The following is a 20,051-nucleotide window of genomic DNA, read 5'->3' on the forward strand; positions in this document are numbered from 1 at the left end:
CCAAAGAGCATCTGGCATGCTGTCCTTTAGAGAAAAGCCAAGAGAGGATATTTTTGAGAAGGGAGCGAGGATTGGGACAGGACGTACACGGATAGAAACTTGCTGTGGGTATTCTGGATTAACAGAACCCAGAGGTAGGGCTTTGCTAGACATCAAATATACAATATAAGCACATAATGAGTAATCATCGTATTCACAAAAAACTCTATCTAAAGGCTAGCTTTGCTATTTGTTTACAGCATCACATCAGCAAAGTGTACATTCATTCCAATTCAAATGGAGACCATGTGAACTCTGCTACAGGGCTGTTACTGGAATAAAGGTCTGACAGTCCTGTACACCAAATGCAGAACAGGATTTTAATAAAATGATACGAAGCTAATGATATTTTGGATCTGTAACTTATCACACTGAGCTTCAACAACATAAAATGACATGTGAATATAAAAGAGAGACATATATCACCAATGTATCACCTGAGATTCATTGGATTAAGTCAAGAATATATGTTTGACACTGGGGGATTTTTAAGGGACAATAGTGACATTTTACAGTTAAGGCAGGTACGACACAGGTGTACTGCACAGGGAAAACAAGGCGGGATACGATAGCGGAGGGGTTGAGACAGACAGAGACAGCTGTGACTGGGGGAGGGGAGGTGATCAGGTCGGGGTGGGCTACCTTGTGGGGGCAGCAGGATGTCATAGTCAGAGGGTATCTTGCTGGTGTTGAAGGGGCAGAGGGCCGTATGTGCCACCCGTGAGACCAACCCCCTAACCGACTCAGAGTGTCCACCTGACAATCAGAAGCAGAGAACAGACTTTTCAGTAAATAAGAAAGAATGCTGCTGATGGCATTAGATAGTTCCTCATGGTTGTTATGGACTTTCACCTGATTCAAAAAATGAGACAGAATAACATACTCTAATTTATTTCAACAAAAAAACTGATGCATACTGGAAACAAATTAAATTGCCTTTAGCCTATTTCTGATTGTAAGACTCTGACTGGAACATTTTAAGACTCAAGTGTGGATTAAATAAGGTGTCTTAATATGATCATACAGTTTGTACAAACCATTTGTGGGCATCCTATTCACCCTGCTCATTGCAACATTCACTACATCAGATGAAGACGCCAATGATCTCACAGTACTATGGAGTCAGAAAAGACTTAGAACTTGTGATGTTTCATCACATCTGCTGGTTTCAGGACTCACCAGGCTCCGGGGGATTCTCGTCAATATAGGGCTCTGGAGAGCCATTCTCCGAGTGCCTGAATGAGAAGAAATACTTTTTTTTCACAGCAGCCTAATTAACCTCTAATGGAACCATCATATCTGTATCACCATAGTAGCTTTAAAACATTGAAAGACAGCCAGTACCTGCTGGGTATAGATATGCAGATGGGAGCCTGGCTCAAGCAGAGGTTGGATGAAGGGATCTGATAGTCGTCCTCCACTCTCTCCATCACTCCCCGCTGTCGTTCTACCACAGGGCTGCTGAAAGGGTTGGAGGGTCTGTAAAGATGACCATGATTTATCAACTCAACCTTTCCATTCATACAGTTATTACATTCAATCTACAATATAACATTTTCACAGTCCCATTAAGAGGAAGATTGTAGTGCTGAAGTGCAAGGACAGGCCAAAAGTGCAGCAAAAATCGTTATTTTACATTTCTTATTGAACATTTTAACAATGTTTCACCGCTAAAAACATTTATATTAACTGTATTGTTTATTGAATTGTCAGAATGGAAGAAATAAACATCATGTAAAAGCACTGCTGTTTGTCGAAGTAAGGCAAAATGCTTTTCGACTGAAATATCTCAACTCTCAACAGTCTGAGAAGACTCAATCTGATCTGAATTAAAGAACTTAAATCAGGCTGTACACTGAGAGCCACTTGACAGGACAGGTTTTAACTGCTTGTAGGACAAATATCCATCACTGTCCAACACTAGTTTGTGTGGTAGTGCAGTTCCCAACATCATGTGTGTGAGCTGACTTTTTCATCCTTGTGCCAAATTGAAGTCAAGTGATGTAGCAGTTAGCACTGTCGCCTATCAACAAGAAGGGGTCGGACCCGCTGGTTTGGTCGGCTCTTCTGTGTGAAGCATGATCCCCTCATGTCAGCGTGGGTTTTCTCCGGGTTCTGCAGCTTCCTCCGACAGTCCAAAGACATGTTAAGTTGCTCTAAATTTGCCCGCAGATGCAAATGTGAGTGATAGCCTGGTGACATGTTCAGGGTGTACCCTGCCTTCGCCCTATGTCAGCTGGGATCCCTAAACCACATTGATCAACATGCCAGTCTCTTTATAATTCCACAAAAACAGTCTGCAGACCACAGCCATCAGGCCAAATTCAGTAAGACTTCAATTTTGTGTACTAAAATGAGAAAATATGAAGCAGCACCACTTATCAACTGGCCCCACCCTGTTTGCTGTGTTTACCTACCTGCTATGATACAGTATAATGTCATTGTGCTGCAAAGGTACAAAGTACACTAACAGTTGTGTCTCCGGTAGGTAATGATTTAGCAGTAAAGGAACATCATACTTCATAGCAGGACCTTCATTGGCCAATCAGTTACAAGAAACACCTACGCAGCCTAATATATGTTCTAATAGCCTAATATATGTTCTACTCTGTTATTTTATTGTATATACTGTGCATTTGTTATACTTAATATCTTTACTTTTCTTTTTTGTATTCACTTTGATTGCTTGTATATTTTTTGCTGCTGTAGCCAACAAATTTCCCCTTGCGGGATGAATAAAGTATACATCTATCTATCTATCTATCTATCTATCTATCTATCTATCTATCTATCTATCTATCTATCTATCTATCTATCTATCCAACCATAACCATTGTAACATATTAAAAGCATATTAAGCATGTAAACTGAGCCAGTAGTTGCAGTAATTACCAGATAAACATTCAGGTTCAGGTTGGGGCTTTTGGGAATGAATGGTTGTCTTTATATAAATAGTAATACAAACAAGTGACCCTACGAATATAACCTATGCTTACAAAATGCAAGTCAGCTGCATTTTCCCTTGTGTAAGGGAAGTGTGTGTACATCACTCTAACAACCTTACAATACTAAATTGTTTTCAGCAGGACCAGAGTTTCCCCTTTCAGCTCAAGCTTCATCAGAAGTGACAGCTCTATCCCCTGCCTCCACTTCAGCCTGATACACAGAAATACCTAATCTAATTCTGGCTGAAGCTAAAAGGCTATTAGAGGTTCAGCCATCATTTTTAAAAGCTGTGTCTAACCAGGACTTTTCCCCAAGGCTACTAGACCTCATTGGTAGAAGGTCCCTGAGTCTGAAACCACAGAGAAAAGAAAGGAGGCGGTTCAGATTCGATGGAACTTTAGAATAAAAGGAAAGGCTAGTAACTGGCTAGTGTTGAACTGAATGTTACTCAAATCTAAAACACTAGTCCAAGTGTTCCACGGAAGTCTGCTTTAAGACCGCAGACTAGACATCTATTTTGTTCTATTCCCTATTCCCATTTACGTCTACACAGTACTGGCGTCAACTTTGCAGTTTGTTGAATCTCGAAAAGATGTTGCATGCATGTTCCGTTCCATTGATTGAACAGACTTTTGTCCAACATGTTTCATCTCTGTATGGATTACACAGACATTGATTTTGATAAACTGGTTTTAAATCAGAGGTTCGGCAGGAGCTCACTGGTTGTAGTAATGTACCACTGCATGGACGCTGCAAATATTTTCTGCCCATATTATACAAATGTGCTGTTCAGACAAATCATTTCAATATTGGTTAAACGTTTTGAGGATATTTCCAATGAAACTTTACGTGTGTGTGTGTGTGTGTGTGTGTGTGTGTGTGTGTGTGTGTGTGTGTGTGTGATATACTCACTTATGGCTACTGGCAAGTGTGGACTGCGTTGGCGAGTGCCGTGAGGGAAGGATGTCATACTCATCGCTGACTTGCACACCGTTAGAGAAGGGCTGCACACACAAGAGTAGGGGGAGAATTATACAAAGCACAACGGAACAACTGAAAAGGTAATGTCAACTGAATTGCTGAACTAAAATAAACTACACTAGTACAGTATATTATGCTTTAGATATGCCATGTCCATCCCTGATTCTGGTGGGGAAGTGCAGTCCTTATCAAACACAGCCAGGACACCGTACTGAAGGTACAGCAACTCTGCAGCAAACAACATTTTACTCACCAACTGTAGCTTCAAATCAACTCACTAAAAAAGGCAGTGTGGGTTTAAGGATGCAGAATGTTCATATGTAAATTATTTGTTTTCATCAAACCTGATACATTTCAAACTATAGGCCATCTTGTGATGGGATCACACCAGCCACAGTGCCAAATCAGACCAGGGGTGGAAAGTGGGGAAGCCAAAGCAGTCCACTTCTCTACTTCCTACCCTTCTACTTCTGGCTCCCTTGCTTGGACCACACCAATCCTCTCTTTATTTAATCTCAACAACACACCTATAAAGTTTGGTTTATTGGACTATTGAGGAGACAAAATCTGTCCATAAGCAGGCAGACAGAAATGTTAACACATGGCAAAGAACTCAAAACCTTCCCTGTGTAGTTCCAATATTTTGACGTGATGACTGACAAGATGAAAACAATACCAGCGTAGTGGCTGGTAAGGTGTCTCCAGGACCACATTTTACCATGATGACTCACACATAGGCTCACAAGGAGAAAACAATACCAGCAGCACTGTTGCTGCTGGTAATAAAGGATGTTTTCTCCAATCCTCAGCACACAGCAGAACTAATCACTTTCTGAGATCAGTATAGTATATATGCTATGTCACCTAAAAGCAGTGCTGCTGAGAAGGAATGTAATGCATCACTGCATGATAGACATCTTCTGTGACTAAGTATTACGTTATTAGAATAATTCCCAAAAATAATCTGCATTAACAGGGATGGCATGACTTGTGAATCTTCTGCCTGCTCAGCATGTAGTAAAGTAAGGTTCAAGCCGGACCAAACGCCAAACTTTGAATATGTTTGAGCACCAATCATCATTGTTGTCAACACAAAGTCTGCCTCCCTTAGTCCCACCAAAGTCCTGAATTCTGTCTGCACTGAATACACTCCACCATTCAAGTGCAGTAGCCTGGTCCGGGATCAACAATCTTGAAGGACTGTGGTCAGAAAACAACCTACTGCTCATGTCAGCTAAATCAAGGAGCTGATAGCTAGCTGATAGAAAAAAATGAGGCACACACTCCCCCTGTTTACATTAATGGAGCTGAGGTGGATCAGGTGAACAGTTTTAGGTTTCTGGGAATCAGTATCACGGAGAACCTGGTTAAGAAAGCAACAAAGGAAATTTCAGAAGGTAAAATTGCTTTACCAAGTTGTTATTAACTTTTACAGTAGAAGCAATAGAAATATTACAAACTCGCATGGGATGAGCACGCTAAGGACAGGAGGTGATTATCATTGGTACCCATCTACTGTTATATTGGTGAGGTGAGGTGCCTGCAAAAAGCCCAAAGGATACTAAAAGTCAAAACCCACCCGGCACCAATCTGTTCACCCTGGAGTCGGCAAGACATACAGAAGTATCAGCTGTTGAACCACCAGACCAGTGGTTCCCAACTGGTCTGGCTGCGGGACCCACCATCACCCCTTAATGACAAGCCGCGACCCAAATTTCTCAATCCATATCTCATGTAGTCAGTGTCGTACTTGCGTTTTGCTCAATTAGCACATGAAAACAAACTGTGTGGGTGTTCTTCTATACTATGAAATGGCGGGTGTGTATTAGCATTACAAGGCATTAACGCCAAATACTGTTAAGGAGAGTGAATAACTCCGCTGCATTTCCCAGGCAAAGGCCCGCGACCCACTGAAAATGGGTCCGCGACCCACCAGTTGAGAATCACTGCACCAGACTATAGAGAATCTTCTTTCCTCAGGTTGTAAGACTCCTCAACTCATCCTCCGTGCTTCTTCATAAGAAAATTGTTTTGTTTTGCTTTGTTCTCTGAGACTACAACTCACATTTCGTTGTGCAACCCTGTGTCATAAAAATGACAGTAAACACATTTTATAACCTTGTAAAGGGCAACTCCCTGTGTGACAGTTACTCTCCAGATCTGCAAAGATGCACAAAGCTGCTGTAGGAGACTCATTTCAGCCCGATGTACTGCTTTCAGATTTAATCATTGGACAATTCTGAAAATCCTGGTCCAGATTTTATCTTCAGTAACACTAGTTGAGGAATATATTCCACATGCAAAGCACAGCTGTTTTTGAATCAAAGTTACTCTGTATGGAACACAAAAAGCGGTGGGCTGCTCCTGAGAAGCGTCCGTGGAGCGGTTAAGGGTTTAGTGTCTTGCTCAGGGACACTTCGACACAGGACACGTAGTAGCCAAGGATTGAACCGCCAACCTTGTAGACCCTCCCTACTCCATGAGCCACGGTCACCCCCAGCTAGGCTTTAAATGATAGACTGTAAAGAGTCTAGAAATGATGCAGATGCTCAGCAGTATAATGTTGAGGAAGTCTCTGTAGGATTTGATTTGATTGTATTTAAATGGTCAGACTGAGTTTAAGATGTGACTTTCAGAAAAAGGTTTTACTCTCACTTCAATTGGGTATCTCTTCGTTGCATCCATGTTTCCCTCACTTGCGTCTTTTCCTTGCGTGTTAGTACCTCCCACTAGGGATCCATGAAGAGATGCAAGGAAACCATGCGAGGAGAGAGGAAACGAGGAAATATGTTTTAAGAGACATGAGACGTCCTTTCTGATGACAGCTGGATCCGCTGGCATTCGGCTTCAACAGCTGGAGAGACTTTTGATCACTCTACTCATAAAGACTCAGTAATCATCACTGCCACAGTACAGGTGTTTCTCTCTGTAGCCTGTTACCTGTATTATTATTGCATACTGTGTTCTGTGTCCTCCATATAAGTACAGGACCGAATTCTACCGGCTTAATGCGTTTTTGTTATTCATTAATTATTTGCATCTGTAGGTTTTGAAATTCTGATTGTGAAGTCGTTATTAATAACCCAGAATATGATTATGGTTTCTCTTGAACAGTGGAATTTATTTATTAGCTCAATGTTTCAGGGGAAATTGAAATGATATAACTCATCAAACCAGACACTCAGGAATGATCAGCCTCACATGACTGAATGAAAACATGATAAATGATGTAAAAAGCTCTTTAATTGTATCCATAATAAAAGTTATTGAGGGAAATATCAGATCATGAAAAGACAAATCTTTCTAATAAATGAAGAAAGTTGTTTGTGGTGCTTTTGTTGTTTAGTCTACAATGAACATATATTTAAACCAGATGGTGAATCAGAAAACAAGTCAAATATAAAACTAGTTTAATCTGTGATCTGTCCTGAATCCGGTGATGTTGAGAATAATCTGATCAGTCTGATCGGCTGCAGCGTCCAATCAAATAACTGATGAATAATAAGAGGGCGTGTCGACTGCTAAAACACTTCCTGGAAGGCTGCTCTCGTGCATCCTCACTCATGGCTCCTCAGAGATCCCTCCTCGCTCTCATATTTTACTGAATATTGGGCGATAACAATGTCAATAAAACTTTATTTCACACTGATGTTTAACGTTTAACTGTGTAATTAATCCACGGTTCACATGTGAAAGGGGATCAGTATGGATCGACAGTGGTCCGTTTCACAACTAATATATCTTCTTTAGTGAGCTAAATCTGAATCTGCAATGTAATCAGTAACATTTCGGTCAGGTAAATTTAGTACTACAATGTTTTCCTGAAATAGAAGTAAACTGTAAGTAGTATACAGATGAGTTTCATTATTCTTAAGGGTGTTGGGGGCCTTTTGTAAGATATTTAGGGGCACAATGAGTTAGTATAGTAACGTAATTCAATATTTAAATCTTAAGCTGTTTGGGGCCCTTTTAGTTGGGGGCCACAGACCCAGTTGCCTCACTGTAAAGTCTGCCCTGGTCTTCTTTGCCTTGAACCAGAGTATTTAACCGTTTTTTTCTGTCCGTGAGTAGCTGCGACTTGGGTGTGTGACTGAACTACAGTAGGTCATGGCAGGTGTATTGCTATGGACTGCAAGCAGCAACAGGACCGTTCTGGACAGAAAAGTTTTTACGGGCACTAACTAGTTTCATTTAAAACCACAAGTGGGCTGTGGGTCCCCTAAGTCATTAGGATTCTCAGAACCATGAATGTCTTTACAAAATTGATGGTCACAGAAAACAATTAAAAAAAAAAAAGAAATAGGCTTTTACATACTCATCCTAAGATTTCACCTTAAATGTTTAAACTGATATCTAAGCCCTACCTTTGAGCTCCCTGAGGTTCCTGTCCCCTCCATTCTGTGATGTAACCTCCCAAATCCAGCAGATGGAAAACTGAGTGGTCTTCCGTTCAGGTGAGAGGTGCCTGTGGATTCCAGCTGAAGTGGGTGCTCGGATCGAGTCCTGTGGGCATCTGCAAAGTGACTGTCTTTGGGACAGCGTGTCTCAGGGTGCATTTGGGAGTCTGACAGCATGCCCGTAGAAGATGAGATGGAAGATGACAAGGGAGAGGAAGCGGGGAGCCATGAGTGACGCGACTCTGGGGGGATGGGAGGAGGACGCTCAGGTGGAGGCGGTGGAGGTGGGTCCCTCTGCGGAGGAGGTGGGGCTGGGAGAGGCTTGTCCTGCTTTCTGGACATTCCTGGCGAAGACTAGAGAGGTGGAGAGATGGTATGTTCACTAGAATGACAGAAGACAATCTAAATAATTCTCAATTTATTTCTAAATCACACAAAACTCTTTTCTGTTTTATTATTGATGCTGTGTTAAATCCAGGAAGACTAGCAAGCTACTTTTTGTGGAAGCTAGATGAACTGAGGATGTAACTAAAGAATATCTATTCATCTAACTATTTATTATTTAACCTTTAGCTACCCAGAATAATCCCATTGGGATTTTGAATCTCATTTACGAGGGGGTCCTGGCCAAGATCACAGTGTAAAAGTTCTATGCAGGCACCACATTAAGATACAAACACTGGATGTTAGAAATAACATCAAACATAAAAATCTTTACATAAAAGAGACAGACTAGACCAAAGAATTGTCATTCAGTGTTGAACAAGTACAGTCATTGCTCAAATGATCCTCAATCCTGTTTTTAAATGCTCATCAAATAATCTATCACACCAAGATGAGGGTCCAAAAACACTTTCACCAAAAATAAAAAATATACATACAGAAAAATGTACCAATGTTCAATTCCACAATATGAAGATATGCTATTCATTCAAAGATTTTGGTATTCGGTATGGTCACATATCTTGGCATGCTAGAGCTATGATATAAAACTGTATCTTTAACTTTTGGCCTTGAACCAACCATTTCCACCTCTACCAGCTACTACCAGCTACACAGAATAACTGAACAATTGTCATATAACATGATGTCTTGGTAATAAAATAATAAAATAAATAAATAATGAAGATATTTGTGGCCTTGTGCAGCCTAAATGTAGGGTTGTTTCTTCCTTTGACCTACAACAGTGTTTGTGTCCTATGTTTCAATCATACTGATGTCAATTAGTCTTGTTTTCAAACCATACTGTGAAGCACTTTTTAAACTTTCATGACTTTAGTTATAACTTCAGTGAATATCAGCAAGAAAATAGTAGTGAACCATTTTTCTCTGTATCTGGCGAATGCTGTGACTGAACCTTAGGGGAGACGGTGGGACTGGCGGATGGGGAGCGGATGGCACCCTTCTGAATGAGGTCGAGTCGTGGCGGGACAGGGGGAAGGCCGAGGTGCTGGACACAGTGGCTGAGGTCTCCTCCATGGACCTTTCTGTGTTGGTTGACAGGTGAAGAGCTGGGAGACACCATGGGCGAGTTCTGACGCTCTGCACAGTGCTGAGAGAAAAAGTACATACTTTACATACACTGTACTTAAACAGGTGTTTAGTCATTTAGGACCAGCTGTTGTTTTGTTGAAGTGTTGTAAGAGACTTAATCATCTGTTGGTATTTGTCCAACTGCTAAAAGTAAAATTAGAAAGTAGAAAGTGAAAGATAAAAGTAGAAATCTTTCACTTTTGCTCCTAAGAATTTTTAATAAAAGTATTTGATCAAATCCTTAAGACAAATGCTCTTAAATTGAAGAGAGCTCCAGAGGTGTCTTAAATAAGAGCAGACCAAGATGACTTCAGTACAGAAACAGAGATGAGAGCACACCAACATGTTCTGGACTGACTGTACAAAATCATTGGTTATCATGACTGATGTGTTAGCTGATATGTAATATGTCGTTTTTGCAGATCTATTTGATTTGAACATTTTATAAGAAGCTACTACATTTTATTTTTTGCATTTATCAGAAGTGCAAACAACAAAAATAAAGATCGCACTGATTTTGTTTGGTATCACTTTTCATGTGTTTCTAAATTCTCCTTATATATTTTTTCTCTAGTGTAGCTCGTCTACCAGAAATTCCTCATTGTTCCAAACATCCTGTTATCTAATCCACACTGTTTTATATCATATATTAGAATGTGTATTTCAAGTTTTAATTTATACCAGAGATATTAAAGATTTCACACAAATAAAATATACTTTTTATCCCTTGAAACCACATGTTTTTGCAGAATAACATATCAATGAATTAAGATGTACATGTACATGTAGGGTCAATCCTTGTGTCTTATTCAGTCAGTGAAGCACTCTTTACCCTCAAAAAAATGCATCAGAGCATTATTAAGTGTAATTCTTAGAAGTTTGACAAATGAAGCTCCAGCATAAGTTCAAACAAGAAGACTATACTCTTGCATGCCTAAGCCCGTAGTTCATTTCTCATACATCTGCCAATCACTCCTCATGCTCACTCATTATTTCCCTGCTGTCTATTGCTCAAGGCTGTCGGTCATGATGTCAGCAGTTTAGATCAGCTGGTCTCTTCATCCAATAGCACAATGAAACAATGACATCATTAGCCTATCATCTTGCTGCTGTCTCTTTTAAATATGATTGTCTCTCTACCTTCAGTACGTTCGTGCTGCTGTTACATAACCCTCCACCTCCCCATCTCCTCCCAATCTTCATCAGATTCTATCATCTTCACCAACTCATCATTCTATCATCAGCCACCACCACCAGTGTCTGGACTCAGAGCAGAAGCCCATCCATTACAAATCTCCATGTAGAGTCCAAGCACCAAAGACTGAAGACTTTATCATCACATTGATATGTTTGGTATGGTCCGTTAATAATAAACTATTATCTTTTCTTCATCTGACTTGTCTCTCCTGATTGAAATATGTCCCTGGACTATTTCCTGTATTACTAGTAACAAAACAAAAGTCTTTACCTTCCTGATGTTGGCCAGTCCATTCATGACCAGGCAGTCCTCTCGGTCTTCCTCATCATCCAGCTCCAGCAAGGGGCAGCTGTGCTGGTCCAGGAAAAAGCACCTGTTGCCCTCATTGCGTGGGTCAAAGGGATCCACAATGATGGGCTCTGTGCCTTTGATCTCACAACGACAGAACGGACAACCCTGACCATCTGATTCCTGCAACAGATAAGGGAAAGAGTTTGCATGAAACAGGATATGTCCAGAAAATACACACAGACAAGGGTGTGACATTGGTAACCCCATTGACCCCATAAACGTAGAACATGAGGAATCACTTGGGCCGTCAAGCAGGAAGGCGGTTCCTGCACACAGCTGGGATACGCATGGTTACGGTTATGTGCTGCACTAGTGCCTTGTATCTTACTCTCATTTCCCCGGACACTGGACACATGTTTGTGTAGATCCTCTCCAGGGAAAACTGTTTTGCAACTTTACACCATTCATTGGCCACATGTACATATTCCACATGGCAGCTCCTGTCAAACAGGGGTCATAAATAAGAGGATAATAGAGGTTTTGGTTTTTATTGTATCTCACTCCACTGACTCAGGGGCTACAATCAAAGGCAGACAATATTTACAGAGAACAAAGCAGCGTTTGTGGTGGCCATATGGTTGGGGACTTGGCGAGTGACGCACTCAAGGCATGTTTGAAATGTAATCCGAATTAGAGTGGGTGGAGAAAGGAAGGAGTGGGAGGTTAAAAGGAAGGGAACCCAGACAGGGGAGGAGATGATGTGATGGTCATAGACACTGAAGAAAACCATACTGTTTAGCAACAGACTCAATTGAAGAGACAACCTAAAACAAACTGCTCTGGAACTTCTGTCATGGTGAAGGGGAAACCTCTCCAGCGTAACTTCTGCTCTGAAATAGATAGAAAACTTTCCTTTTGTTCAACAGGGTGTTGATATATTCACCCCTGATTTAGCAACTTGCACGTCCAGACGTCAAGTATACAACTGGGCTAAACTGGTTAAACAATGAATACTTTTAGATGTCTAGTTCAAAAACCATTGTTTCAAATGAACTACACTAACATGTTCAAATATACTGTAGTGGCCTACTATCATATGTCATTTTGATGTCTAAACACTGAAACCTGCATTGATTTTTTGCTTTTGAAGACAAGCAGTCAACATTGTCCTATCATCACTTCATAAAGTTAATTTTTTGAATGTGTTCCTTAACAGTTGCCTATTTATCGACCCAGTAGACAGTGTGAGCAATGACAACATTCATTTAGAGTCATGGATTCACCTAGCAACAGTCCAATATTCATTCTCATTTTAGCTCTGTTTTGGTCTCCATCATGTCCACTCTCTAATTTTTGGCTCCTTAGCTGCTAAATGCTAAATAGTGAACAGAAGTTGTGAGCCTTAAAACCAAAACAATGAGCTCATAGATGCTAAAACGCTCAGTAGAGCTGAAGCTTTCTGTACAACACTGATACATATTGTTTGTATGCATTGGGTAACATAAAATATATGTTACCGTTCAAATTTAGAGAGTGAGCAACTGAGACGGCTAGAGAAACACACCTTGAAGTAGTGATTAAACCTTCTATTCTGTGCCAGGAAAGCATCGAGAGATGTGTTATTCAACAGAACTGAGTGAAATTATGAATATGGGTGGGAAATGAATGATTTACAGTAAAGAATAACTGTGTGTGACAGAGTGGGCTGCACTTATCTGTGGGTCTGACTTTAATCGCTATTATCAAGGCACAGAATTTATAGACAAAGAGTAGCCTTTATGCCCGTACTGCAACATGTCAGGACAAACTGACTGCTTTTTACACAAAAAAAGATCTCACATCTAATGCAGAATTTACAAGGCAGCACAAAATGTTACTTATTTGATGTAGACAGCCTTAATTGAAAAACTGCTCTTTTTTTAAGGGAGTCTGTTCAATGTATTTGTAAAATTTGACATGTTTACCACCAATACAATGTGGTCTTCATTTGCAGATTTAATGTAAATAGTGAACTTTGTTGAAACAAACATCTGCTGCTTATTTTGGCAGATAAGACACACTTAAGATTGTGCCCCTGCTTTGTTTTTGTATGGTCATTTAATCCATTGTTAAAATGAAGATATGGATTAGAGCAGCTTTTAGGTTGGGTTAAGTTTGCTCATATGTCTCGATGTTCACCAGAAAGTCACCAAATATGGAAAGATTACAAAGTTCAAAGTCAAACATTCTGCCTCTATTTGCATCAAGACAATGTTGAATTCAGACATATGCCCAATGGCTAGAACAAGGGAACCCCCTCACACTGTGCAGAGATCAAAAACAAACAGGATGTGGAATTACATAGATCATCAGCCAGCTGTGAGTGAAGAGTGTATTTCTGATTCACCCCAGCTGACTAATATACAGAGTGAGAGGAAAGATAGGGAACCACCACTGAGTCAATGACCTGAACTGACCGGTGCTGGGTTACTCACTGCCATTGGGTAGGAGGGTTCCCTCTCTCTATGACTCATTATGTCATTAATGGGTAGGAAAATACTTCATTCTTGAAGCATACACACACACATACACACACACACACACACACACACACACACACACACACACACACACACACACACACACACACACACACACACCCCGGCAGACGTCACTCAATTACTGACTGGGGTTGTGGAGGAGGCGGAGTCACTTGAGTTGTCATAACAGGAAGTATGATGAACAAACACTGGTAATGCGGGTGCTGCCAAGTCCCACGGTTTACAGAGTACAGGACTGAACTCTGGAAAGACTGTGTTCATTTACTAAACCTTCAGCTATGTTCAGAGTAAAGCCCCCCAAAAAAAGCTTTCCAGCTTTGTAGGCATAAAAGTGAACCTCTTGAAAACAGAGCAGCAAGCCAAACATTAGTGTGTGTGTGTGTGTGTGTGTGTGTGTGTGTGTGTGTGTGTGTGTGTGTGTGTGTGTGTGTGTGTGTGTTTGTGCTCCAAAAGCTGCTCAAACACTTAAATCAAGGTTTTTCAAGACCTCTCATGTCAAAGAGCCTTTAATATAAATTCTGTGGACCATATATCTCCATTTAAGCCCTTTTTAAGGAACTATTCTTGTGATAATAATTTGATTGAGAGTTTTTAGAAGATTAGCAAAACATCTATGAAAATACCACTGAGTATGACTTCCTGTGACATTCAGCACAGCCTGACTGCATTATCACAGAAGCTACTGGAGTGACTTATCACATTTGCATCAAAAGACACTGTTTGGTAAGCGACACATAAAGTGCAATGCATTTGAACATGTTTGAATGGTATGGAATGTGTTTCATCAACTAGTCTGACTAACACAATGCAAACTAAAGGCTCATGATAAATGGAAACTATTCTAGCACTGTATAAAACCTTGACTCATTGTCCTATGAATCATCTTCCATGCACTCCCTTGCAAAAGCTCCGCTGCCAAACATCTAAAGTAGATGTTGGGAGTATATGTAAAAAAATACACATAATGCACCAATATAAACAATGAAAGATATGATGTTGGTCTCTACTTTAAACTATTTCAGTTACAAAACAGAATGACTCCAGTGAACACTTCCATACACATAAGGCCTTATATGTCTGTTGACTAGAAGTCTTTGATTTAAACAACTCTGAGAATTATTACAAAAAAAAAACCTTGATACAGAATGGTATGCAGGACAGGTTCTTGGTATTGTGTCCAGAGCTGGGGAGAGAATGTGTATGTGTGTCCCTGCCAGAGATCAATAACATCAGTGTCAGTGCAGAAGTGGTACATATCGGCAGAGCCATCTCTCTTAGACTGCAACACTAAAGTCCCACGCAAAGGAGAGGGGGGAGGACAGAGTCTCTGGACTCCATGCTAATGACTCATCAGGGGAAGGTAATTATAAACACACTTTGCTGGCACAGCTTCTGAGCACAATGAGCACAACATCAGTGCAGGACAGTGTGCTCAAGTCACAAAAAATAGCACTCAGCCGGAAGTAGAAAAACAAATGCAGAATTACTGGAATATACTGTGTGCACTTGCTCAGTTTTCACATCCGCTACTGACTGATATGTGGAAATTTGATTAGGACAGACGCAAAGACACAGCGAGGAAGTGAGGGACGGAGGGAGTTATTTTCTTTTTACCTTTAACTTGCACTAGAGGCTGAAAGCTGCTTCTATTATACATTAGTCTTTTCTCATTTATATTTTTGAGTTGCTAATCAATTGTCAAGAAAAAAATGTCAGATCTTACATGTGAGGTTTTCATGGACAGAATATTGCAAAGAGAGACAGAGAGGATGTGATGATCAGGATGTACAGAAACTGGCATTAACCTACAATATCTCACGTGCATGTGTAATGGCCAAAGCCACTGTTGGGACTCATCACTCACTCAAAATAGCAGCTGAGCTTACATTAGATGCATTTGAATGCCTTTTTGGGCTACAGCACCTACATCATTTTGGTGACCCGGAATTATCAATATCTATTGATGATTTCATCGATTTAAATTTGATCGATATTAAGAACCAACTTTAATATTTGCAAACAACCACACCTGTGCCCCCATGCACCTATTTGTTCAACGATTAGCTCTCAAAATGAGTTTATGCAGTATGGTTTCATTACAATACCTGCCAGGCCGTTAGACAGGAAGTACACATAAGGTGACCGCAGGGTTCGATCTTGACGTCTTTGTCGTTCTCAGCACAGATCTTGCATAGCTGGAAGGTGGAGCCCATCTCACAGTACAGCTCATACTGCTCCTGTTCAGGCAGAGCAAACTGCTGTTAGTCATCAAGTGATGCACGTATCAAAATATACAAGAGAACATACACAAAAACATAAAGACACAAATACAGTATGCATACAGTGCAAGCTTCCCACCATGCCACGCCATGTTAAACTCAGTTTTTCAGGACTTCCCAACACTAATAAAGAACCGGACCCAACCCTCCAGAGGTCTGGAGAAATATTTAGAAACTTAACAACTAAACTGACATTTTAAAACATTTTGAAACACATATCCTGAATAGTGTTGCACAAAAGGTTAAGCTGTTATGACCATAGAGTTAAAATGATGAATGCTTAATGTACTTCTTCTTAGGACTTAAGGAAAGACAACAGCTGTGCTGAGAGAATGTGACAGCACTTACACTAGGCTACGTAAATGATGCAAAGGTGGCTGTCATTGACGTGGATCTGCTGTAGTGAAACTACAATGTTTCAAAGATGAACAACTAACAACACGTGTACCATGTGTACTTAATTTGTTTTGTTGACTTCATTACCCATGTTGGAATTTAAATCAAAAAAGGAATGTAGACTAACAGTCACAAAAGAGAAACAAAATGGTTGTCGGTCATGTTGATTGTATTGTTGAAGGCATTAACTCCTTTCCCTTGGTAACAGATGGTCCAGTGTTCCCTATGCTAACGGAGATTTCCTTAGCTTTTAGAGAATTCAACCAGCTCTTATCATGGCTAATCTCGACAACTAGAATCCATATACACATAATTGATACTTTACCCCCCAAAGTGTATTGTGATAATGCCCCAGTTAATGCTGCTGTCAAAATGGTCTGATTTTCATCTCAGTTAAGGTAAAATCTCTTCAAAAAAATCATATGAAAACAATTTATATATCCATATCTAAAATCCTCTCATGTTCACTGACTCTCTGTTTGGAATACACTTTTAAAAATGTCACAAAATCAGAAATTCCCAGCCACACAACTGTAGCTGAACATTTTCTCTTTGCACATTATCATCTTGTCAGGCTTATAAAAATATGCTTAAGACAGTCATCATTAATAATTAATAGTAGGCGGACAGTAAAACACAATCATTTCTCTGAAACATCAACACTACAACTGATTGGATGAACACACCACTAGCTACGCTATCACTGGTCATTTTTAAACTGTGATGGCACTTCTGGAAAGATCATCAAGTTCAAGCCTCACTGTGCACAGAAATCCCTTTCTGAAAACACTTGAGACAAAAAAAAGTAATGAAGTAGGACAAATGCTAAATTTTGTGTGTTTTTGAGAAGTGTGTTTTGATATAAGTAACGCTATTCCTGAATTGGTGGATTTCATGTGTTCTGTCACTACATCTGCCCTGGAACTAGAGTGGAAAATTAGCCAACATTGCTGAACTGGCACATTTACAGAAATGTCTAATAATGCTGTCCCTGTAACTTTAAACTGTATAAATACATTTCACAACACATTTCATGTCTCTTTTTTTGGTCTGCAACATATTTGGTCAAGTTCAGGCAGGTTCAGACAGTTTCCACATTTAAATGTCATAAGGGAGCCTGAGATTACATGATGTATTCTGGCTTTGGGAGGCTAAGGAATTCCATGACCAGTGGGAACCATGAACATTACTCTGCTTATCCAGATGGAGTATGTTTTTTAGACACACAAACAAACCCACTTGTGTCACTTTGATGTGATCATGAGGCGTTGGCTCACATAAACCAGTGAGGTCAGGATTGTAACTGCGACCATCAGGAAACAGGTAGCTGTGAATGGAAAAAAAAGGTTTAATTAAACTCAGAGCAACAAACACACAGCAAGATATTCTACACATGCAAACATGTAAATATCTCATAAATGTTCAACCCTGTGTTGCATAATGACAAAAAATTATCCTTGAATCCGATGAAATACAAATACTCACAATGACTAGTAGTAGAACCAAAAGCAGTAATAGTTGTACTTTGAATGCTTACAGAGACATTCATTAATCCTCATTTCTGACTGACACGAAATATCAATTATGATCAGATGTTACAGAAAACAAAATCACTATCAGTGTTATAGGTCTTAAATGTACAAAAATATATATATATGAGTTAGTAATATCTCTTTCTGCATGGAATCAAAAGTGATCAGCAATTATTACAGAACTGAGCAGAAACCATTCTCCAATTACAGTCATTGTTGAAAATGAATTCAGCATTTACAAGCCTGGCTAGAAACACAGTGATTGACATTTGAAAAAGCGACTGATGAAAACTTCCCCTAAAGTTTCTGCCGTCTCCCTGCTTGATCAAAAACTGAGGTACTTCACCCCCCCCCCACAAAAGTGGACTTGTAAGAAAACACAGTCTCAGCCAGCTGCGTTTCATGGCTGAGGAAGCGAAATGCTACACACTAGATGGTGGAAAGCATGTTTGATTTGTCTGGGGTCCTGTCAGACTATCAGGTATGATTGGAACAGATAGTCTCGCAGAACCACTTGAGGCTGAGAGACAACCCCCTCTCCGCCGGAGACAAAAAATGTACACGTTTTACCTAGGAAGTGGCTTTCAGAAAAGACACCACACTCTAGTCTAGTGAGAGACATTTGAAGACCATGCAAAACAGATGTGACTGATTGAGACACAGCAGTTGATCATATTTCAATTGAATACAGCACATTAACAGAGTAGAGTTTAGCACAACTGATCAATATACAAAGAGAGACTGAGCTAGAGAGGGAGAGAGTGTGTGTGAGTATATGATAGGTTACGTACAAGCCCTCCCTGTAGCCATCAATGAGGGCCTGGAACAGCGGTTTGTTGTGGGGGATGGTCTGCAGTATGTTGCTGTCATTGGTCACATAGCCGATGGCCCACTGGCCCAGCCGCGTACAACTCAGTCTGAAGATGTAACTGTTAATTAGAGAGAAGACAGAAGTGCATGGTTCACACACACAAGCTGCAAAACCAAACATGTAGAACAAATAGTAATGTTTAAAGCAATATAACTCAATTTGAAAGTCAAGTTTTCTGTGGTATTATATCAAGAACACTGAAATAGCTGTGTTTTTATTATAATAATGTTAAAACTGATCGAACATTGACCAGTCACAAATAGGCAACTTGTTAACATACTGAATCATATCATAATTAAGATAAAATGAAATGATAAGCTAATATCTTAATCTGGTCTTTCTTTTCTGTGGTCACACTTTCCTGGATTATATTCATGGGATTCATCTATTCAAAGATCTCAGGGAGAACACAAATACATCAGGTCTAAATGGGATTTAATATATTTAATCATACCACACAAAAAACAGTATGGTTGAGCTGCACTTCAAAAACTGTCACAACAAATAAGACAAGCTCTAATCGTTTCAATCGCACCATTTGTAAATGGTTTGCAGGCTTTAAAATTACTCCAATGGAAACCCATCCACGTCATTATTAGAAGCTCAGAGAAGCTTACGTAGTAAAAAATGTGATAGTCCGCTTAGGGCGGGTGTGTCAAACAAACACAGGACTTTCACCAAGGAGAACGTTGATCATGTCCTGTGTGAAACTAAAAGTCATCGTCGACTTATTTTGTCCCGTCAGTCGTAAGTCAAGTGACTTGTTAGCCATTTGTTAGTCAAGTGAGTCATTAGTCAAGTTAACGTCAACCACAAACTTTTTCCGAATACTAACTAAGTAGTTTTGTTTCCAAAACCTAACTTCCTGGGAAGATGGAGGTTTATTTTGAAAAGGCACTATGCATGGAACAAGCGTACATTGACATGCCGTCCCTGACACATCCAAAACTGACACTAGAGGGGAACGTCAAAAAGAGCGTCAAAGTTTCAAGATTACTTTACTAACTAAGCCTCTGTATTTGATGAGTTGGAAGTGAGAATGCGTTGC

The 20,051-nt window shown here is 40.1% G+C and overlaps 1 protein-coding gene across 1 annotated transcript in view; it reads right to left on the reverse strand.

Moving 5' to 3' along the window:
* The window catches only part of cblb (Cbl proto-oncogene B, E3 ubiquitin protein ligase), a 63,198-nt gene that overhangs the window by 5,083 nt on the left and 38,064 nt on the right, over positions 1 to 20,051 (reverse strand). Inside the window, exons 7-16 of the mRNA XM_068721232.1 lie at positions 18,924 to 19,061; positions 17,840 to 17,927; positions 16,031 to 16,162; positions 11,365 to 11,565; positions 9,721 to 9,915; positions 8,331 to 8,717; positions 3,898 to 3,989; positions 1,384 to 1,518; positions 1,219 to 1,274; positions 682 to 795 (exon numbers count right to left, since the gene is read on the reverse strand). Of these exons, the coding sequence (XP_068577333.1) occupies positions 682 to 795; positions 1,219 to 1,274; positions 1,384 to 1,518; positions 3,898 to 3,989; positions 8,331 to 8,717; positions 9,721 to 9,915; positions 11,365 to 11,565; positions 16,031 to 16,162; positions 17,840 to 17,927; positions 18,924 to 19,061 (1,538 nt within the window). The remainder of the gene's footprint in view (positions 1 to 681; positions 796 to 1,218; positions 1,275 to 1,383; positions 1,519 to 3,897; positions 3,990 to 8,330; positions 8,718 to 9,720; positions 9,916 to 11,364; positions 11,566 to 16,030; positions 16,163 to 17,839; positions 17,928 to 18,923; positions 19,062 to 20,051) is intronic.

Source organism: Cebidichthys violaceus, unplaced genomic scaffold (assembly GCF_023349555.1).
Source record: "Cebidichthys violaceus isolate CVI_PGR_0920_01 unplaced genomic scaffold, fCebVio1.0.p SCAF_27, whole genome shotgun sequence".
Taxonomy (NCBI): Eukaryota; Metazoa; Chordata; class Actinopteri; order Perciformes; family Stichaeidae; genus Cebidichthys; species Cebidichthys violaceus.